This window comes from Aquarana catesbeiana, linkage group LG09 (assembly GCF_042186555.1).
Source record: "Aquarana catesbeiana isolate 2022-GZ linkage group LG09, ASM4218655v1, whole genome shotgun sequence".
Classification (NCBI taxonomy): domain Eukaryota; kingdom Metazoa; phylum Chordata; class Amphibia; order Anura; family Ranidae; genus Aquarana; species Aquarana catesbeiana.
In genome coordinates, this window is record NC_133332.1 from 192,115,337 (window position 1) to 192,123,001 (window position 7,665).

At 42.0% G+C, this 7,665-nt stretch overlaps 1 protein-coding gene across 1 annotated transcript; it reads right to left on the reverse strand.

Annotated features, from left to right (window-relative positions):
- Positions 1 to 3,537: 3,537 nt before the first annotated feature.
- LOC141107259 (protein shisa-1-like) lies at positions 3,538 to 5,808 on the reverse strand. The gene is made up of 2 exons (XM_073597960.1): positions 5,518 to 5,808; positions 3,538 to 4,135 (listed from the first exon to the last, which is right to left on the reverse strand). The coding sequence occupies exons 1-2, from the start codon at positions 5,780 to 5,782 to the stop codon at positions 3,606 to 3,608; spliced, it is 795 nt and encodes a 264-aa protein (XP_073454061.1). The 5' UTR covers positions 5,783 to 5,808; the 3' UTR covers positions 3,538 to 3,605.
- Between the last annotated feature and the right edge of the window lie 1,857 nt (positions 5,809 to 7,665).

Below are 7,665 nucleotides of genomic sequence, written 5' to 3' on the forward strand. Positions count from 1 at the left end.
ACCTTTTCCCCCATGATAACTTACAGGAGTGAATTTCCCTTGCTAGGGGGTAGATTTCTTCTCACTTCCTGTTGTCTCCCTCCATTTGTAACCTAGGGACCGTCTGTACTAGCATATTTAAAAATCCTTTAAAAAGTGGTCAAGATTAAGCACCAATGCATAAACAATGCAATTTCCATCAGAACTACTAAGACATGTCACATTTTGAAGTGGTCATCTTTATACATTTCCTCCCCTCAAAGACATGTAGAACTGTGCTCCCCCCTAACAAAAACAGGGCACTGATTATTAGACATGTGCATTCGTTATTGTCCAAATTTCAGGGATTCTTATGTTAGTTTTAACAAAATAACGAAACGCACAGAATCCAAATTTAAAAAAATAAAAAAGCTTTATTCGTATTCATTATATTTTCGTATTGTTGCAACAACAGTTTGATAGATAGAAGATTCAACATCACAGTGACAATAGCGATCTGTGTCTATCGAACCTACGGTGAAATGTGCCTATCCTAACTTTATTAGTACAAGATTGGATAGAGAGACAATAGTAAACGAGGGATCAGGAAGAAAGTTATATGCTTGAATTTCGATACAACGCAATTCCATTGGCTGTTGGAGTAGACCGTTCAACATGAACCGGAAACAAGTATCGGATCATGCGATACGATCCAATATATGTATAATACCATTTGACATGAAGATTCGACAAAGCAGCTAAAAACATACGATCGCCACGAGCGGACATTTACGGTCAAATGCTCCACCTGTAGGCTATAGAAGAATTCTAATGTTTGACTAGTATTAATAAATTATAAAATTACTGCTGGTCAAACATTAGAATTCTACTATAGTTTGTGAGCAGAGCATTCAACCGGAAATGTACAATTGCAGTGTCGTACAGTTTAGCTGCTTCGACGAATCTTCTTAGAACATCCGACAGACACCATAAGCCTTTAATTGACGTATTCGACCTTAATTCGGATTTTCATACAAATGCATTTTTTAAAACGACACAAGGATACGAATTTCGGGAGTAACTAAATAAAAAATATTTTCGTGCAGGTCTGATTACTACCTTCAGAGAGTGCATTTTCTTTGTAAATGTCCCAAAATTAGTCTGGAATAAATAATGTGTACACAATCCACAGGACAAAAATCAGCAGTTTGTTTATTTTGACAGCAAGAACAAAAATTGCAAACATTGTTAAACAGCACGCTCCTTTTCCAGAAGCAAATCAGTTTTAACCCCCCCCCCCCACACACACACACACACACACACACACACACACACACACACAATCCAGCATGGCTGCACTGCCATTCAGATACACTTGCTGCCTTCATCCACCCCCCCGCCCCTTCCCAATCCACGTGTAGCCAGCCTAAGTCCTATGGATTGTTCGGCAAAACAGGGACCAAACCCTACAACATACATGTTCTGTGAGGATGCGCAAGAGTGGATGTAATTGGTAAACCAACTTTCACCACCATTTTAATCTGCATTAGAACATTTCAAAGTGAAAAATATTTAAAGCAAGTAGAGTTTTTGGTGTGTGGTGCTCAGATGCAGCGTAGTTCCACTTTAGGAAATCTAATGTAGTGAAAGGCTTGTGACAACTAGGTCAAAATTCAGCAGGGACTGAGCCATGTATGGTTGTACAGAAGTCAAACTACTGATCGACTTCTATACAACCAGCTTGTCAGGTCTTCCCCGCTCGATCAGTGCATTGTGACAGGCCGATGCTACCACTAGGCAAACTAGGCAGCCACCTAGGGCACACTGCTGCCTTGGGGCGCCCGATCACTAGTTTCCCTCCAAGTCTGCAGCATGTAACTAACTCAGTCTGACCGGTGGTGTAATTAGAGGTGCAGCAATGGAGCCAGCACTAGAGGAAGCAGAGCCGATGCTTCCTGTATAGCGGCACCTTCTGGAACATGGGCAAATGGGGTGGAGCCAATTGGGGCAGCAAAAAATAAAAAAATTATATGAGTGCTGGGGGGGGGGGGGCTTGTCTCCCCACTGTCAGAGTACTATAGCTCAGCGGTGAAGATTCCCCCATCCACAATGAGTGTGTGGATGGGGAAATAAGAGTCAGGCTTTTGTTCAACCTGCTGACCAAATGGAAAACAAATAAAAATATAGGTGCACTTTAACTCAGATTCTTTGGCTTATGTCCAAGCAGCACAGGTTTAGTACTGGAGCACCCCCGTAAAACAGGCAAACTACTGTACTGAAGTGCCCCCCAGAGTCACTAAGGGGCCTGCTGTACAATGCAGGACATCCTTAATACACTACAAAAGTAAAAATAGGACTCTAAAAACATAAACAAGCAGCAAATTTTCAAACATCGAGCTTGCTACAATGACCTTGTGAAGGTTCCTATGTTACTGCTCAGAACTTGGATGCACAGCACCCATGTAATAATGAAAAAAAAAAAAAAAAAAAAAATTATATATGTATACACAAAGTTTAAAACACCCCTTCCCAAACTCTTTAACGAGGATCTCAAAATACTACTGTGAAATTTAAATAAATACCCCTGCTAGGTTTGGGGAAACTTGTCAACCAATTTCATTCTCATGCTAATTGCCTGAAGGTTGTGTTAGGCAAAATTGCTTCAATGCTTTAAAGTCCATCATCAGTAAAGATAAGGAGCCCAGATTGCATACCTGTTCAAAGTCTGCAAGTCAATGTATTGAAGCCAGTGGGATAGAACTATGCAATTAGCATTTTCATTAGCAACAGCAGCTCCCATTTTTCGCAAAAAAAAAAAAAAAAAAAAAAAAAAAAAAAAAAACCCACACGACAGCACCTGACCAGCCTGGTTGAGTACTTAAAGCGGAGTTCTGCCCACCCCTTCAAAAAAAATTAAAAGTCAGCAGCTACAGACTTTTATCATTGACACTTACCTGTTCTAGAGTCTGACAAAGTGGGGGCAGGGTACCAAAACACAGGTATCCACTCCCCCCCTGAAAAGGTGCCAATGTGAGACTGGGGGGGGAGAGGAATCAGATAAGTGGAAGTTACACTTTTGGGTGGAACTCCACTTTAAGTAAACACCTCCTTGGGTGAAACTATGCATTCCAGGTTTCTAGTGCCAGTTAGATATTTAAAAAAAAAAAAAAAAAGAAAAAAAAAAACCCCTCTTAAAATGCACCACATATGCTTTAGGACCTAAAAGTTTCCTAGATTTACTTTAGAAAAAGGTTACATTTACAAGTGTCTACATTAAAGCTTTAGTGGTTTCTTTGGATGCCCTTTGGTCAATATTCCAAGAGGTCTCTTGGCTTAAATGTAAACAGTCACTCCAATTGCCGATTCTCCCGAACAGAAAGTCAGTGTCTAGTTCAGGCATCAGCCAAGTGTGTTCCAAACCATAAAAAAATAAAACACACCCCCCATCACAGACATTCGGGACATTGTCCATGGAGAAAACAGTTAAAAAAAAAAAAAAAAACATTAAAAGGCAAAAAGAATGGCTTGCTGGGTAGATCATATAAAAAAAAAAAAAAAAAAAAAAAACAGTCTGAGATATTACAGAGAGTCATTCTAATGTCTATATAGTATTCAGTCTACTACCAGAGACTAGGTGCTCCATAGGCTCAGCACTTAGCAGCTGCCTCATCTGCCGCTGGTGGGTCAATATGCTGGTTCAGTGGAAGGTAGTTATTGGTCGACTGTGGGTAGCAATTCCTGGTATCAATGTAACCAGCTGGGGTCATTAGTATAGCATGATCTGCTGGCACAGCATAATTGATGAATGGCGGTTGTAAGAAAGGTGTTACCGTACTTGCAGGATGCATAAATTGAGCATTTGGTGAACAAGCCATGATGGGAAAAGCTTGGGACATATTCATATATAAATTCATATTTTCAGTGCCCAAAGAGCAGTGATTTGGAGGATTGTTGCCAAGGGAGCCACGAGGTGCAGAGGTGGAGCTGGAACTGGAATGTCTTGAGGTGTCAGTAGAAGCTTCTGTGTCCAGGAGTCGGCTTTGTTGGGCTGGAGCACCAATTTGTGTCCCTTCCTCAGGTTTCAGACATCTGCAGCAGCATACCCCCACAAGTGAGCCCACAATGACAAAGGTCACAAACATACTGCCAACCAGAAGGAAGGGGAGGTAGATGGGCACTAGAAAAAAAAAATACACAAGTATTAAAACCATACAGCATTATAGATGTACAGTGAAAGGCCAATTAGGCTGGCTATACACGATTAATGCTTTCCTTTAGGCAGCATGTTGAGTGAAAGAAAATTAATGCATTCTCCCATACACACACACACACACACACACACACACACACACACACACACACACACACAGATGGGGGAATCCAGAGCCAGATTAAGACCTTGGGAGGGCCCTTATACACAGAAGTGGGTTACATTCTCAATGATATGCATTTTAAAAATGTGACTCACATCACGTCATTCTGAGGTCACACATGCCCACAGTCATTGCAATGTGTGTGGTTTGCTTGAGCCGCCAAACTTTATATTTAAAAAATACAAGTCTAGGATTTTCTATGGCTGGCTGAATATTACTTACCAAGATACATTTAACAAGAAAAAATTTTTCTTCTTTAGTTATACATTTTATTTATATTTTTTGTATAGCGGGGCCCAGAGCAATTACCACCTTATAAGTCCTGCCTTGGGGGAATCCCTCCCGTGGAGCTATGGTATCCTGACAGCAGGGAGATGTCCCCTCCATCAAAATACATTCATCAGCACCCCTGGCTTTAGCAGACGCCGCCCCCATCTATGGCCAGCTTCAGCCTTTACTCACATGTGAACATTTAGTTGTGCAATTCCTAAAGCGCAGTCACATTTAAGATGAAGAACTTCATTATTCTTGGTCGGACTGCTCACACCTGAGCATTGGGACCCTTGTAGCATGAAGCTTCTTTAGGTCAGAATCACACTTTTCGCCCCACAGAAATAAAACAAAAAACGTTTGTTTTCCTAGGCACTCCCAAAAAAAGTCTGCAGGGTCAAAAATGCTGGCTTGTGCCATCATGTAAAAATCCCTCTAAATAGCCTGGCTACACTCAGATATGAATGAGGCTCACGTTGGAGAAACAAAAATGAACACTTGGATTTGTGAGCATGCTGGGAAATCCCAGGGATAGGGACTACACTCATCCATCCCAATCCCAGATAAGCATCTCTGTTAGATACCGGCATGGAAAACCTCCAAATCCTAATGCAGACTTTTCTGGCAGACCCCCCCATGGGATCATAGGGCACTTAGGCTGGCCATACATGTTCAAATTTCCTTGGGCCTGCCCAATTGGATACAAGTAAAAGTTGTTTAGTTTGTTTGACCTCATATTATATGTTTTTTAGTAAACCAAGGGTGGAAGATCCAATCAGAGGACATTTTATTTCAAAATCGGACTCTAAGGATCTCTTGTATTGAATAAAAGTGAATGCTGAAGACAAGGAGTCCATCTGATCTCCATAGACCTCCTAGAAATGGGCTCCTCCAGGGAGGGTATGTAGGTACTTACCTGCGGTTGGTAGTGGTAGTGCTGGGTCTCCGGGCTCCTCGTTAGGACACATTCCCTGCTCCAGTCTGGACTCGCTGGTCGTACAACAGTAGCGGAGAGTACACGATCCACAGCAGTAGGTGGCCTCTGGGGGGTCATAGCGCTCCGGGCACTGGAATCCGGGGTGCCAGCCTCCATAGTGATCCCTCCATCCATGGCAATACTCTCCGAACTCCTGACCTGCACAAGACATCAGGAGAAGCCCGAACATCAACAGAGGACACATACTGGAGGACGCGGAGAATGATGAGGATGGCCGGGGAAGGTGAGCAGTTTTATCAGCTGCTCCAATGACCTCCTCCCCTCCCCCACACACCCCACTCAAATTAAAGCCCGTCCTTCCTTCCAGCGACTGTCTGATCTCCTAATGAGAAGCCCTCCCCATCCCATAATGACATCAACAAGTGCTTACCATCCGAGGTGTTGTCTCTGGTGTCTGCAGTATGTCCTACACATGACATGTACATAGCATGTCCTACACATAGAATGACATACACATAACATGTCCTCTACATAGCATGACATATACATGGCATGTCCTCCACATGACATACACATAACATGTCCCCCACATAGCATGACATATACATGGCATGTCCTCCACATAGCATGACATACACATAACATGTCCCCCACATAGCATGACATATACATAACATGTCCTCCACATAACATGACATATACATAACATGTCCTCCACATAACATGACATACACATAACATGTCCTCTACATAGCATGACATATACATGGCATGTCCTCCACATGACATACACATAACATGTCCCCCACATAGCATGACATACACATGGCATGTCCTCCACATAGCATGACATACACATAACATGTCCCCCACATAGCATGACATATCCTCCACATAGCATGACATACACATAACATGTCCTTCACATAGCATGACATACACATAACATGTCCTCCACATAGCATGACATACACATAGCATGTCCCCCACATAGCATGACATATACATAGCATGTCCTCCACATAGCATGACATATACATAACATGTCCTCCACATAATATGACATACACATAACATGTCCTCCACATAGCATGACATACACATAACATGTCCTCCACATAGCATGACATACACATAGCATGTCCCCCACATAGCATGACATATACATAGCATGTCCTCCACATAGCATGACATATACATGGTATATCCTCCACATAGCATGTCCTCCACATAACATGACATACACATAACATGTCCCTCACATAGCATGACATACACATAACATGTCCTCCACATAGCATGACATACACATGGCATATCCTCCACATAGCATGACATATACATAGCATGTCCTCCACATACCATGACATACACATAACATGTCCTCCACATAACATGACATACACATGGCATATCCTCCACATAACATGACATGCACATAACATGTCCCTCACATAGCATGACATACAAATAACATGTCCTCCACATAGCATTACATACACATGGCATATCCTCCACATAGCATGACATATACATAGCATGTCCTCCACATAACATGACATACACATAACATGTCCTCCACATAACATGACATACACATAACATGTCCTCCACATAACATGACATACACATAACATGTCCTCCACATAGCATGACATATACATAACATGTCCTCCACATAGCACGACATACACATAACATGTCCTTCACATAGCATGACTTACACATAGCATGCCCATCACATAGCATGATATACACATAGCATGTCCCCCACATAACATGACATATACATAACATGTCCTCCACATAACATGACATACAAATAGCATGTCCTCCACACAACATGACATACACATAGCACAACATACACATAGCATGACATATACATTGCATGTCCTCCACATAGCACAACATACACGTAACATGACATATACATTACGTTTCCTCCACATAACATGTCCTACACATAACATGACATACACATAGCTTGTCCCACATATAGCATGTTCTGCACATAATGCGTCCACATAACATGTCCTACACATAATATGTCCTATGCCCACAATTTTTTTACCCATAGCATGTCCTCCACAAATCATGAACTGCACAGCAAGTCCTCCACATAGC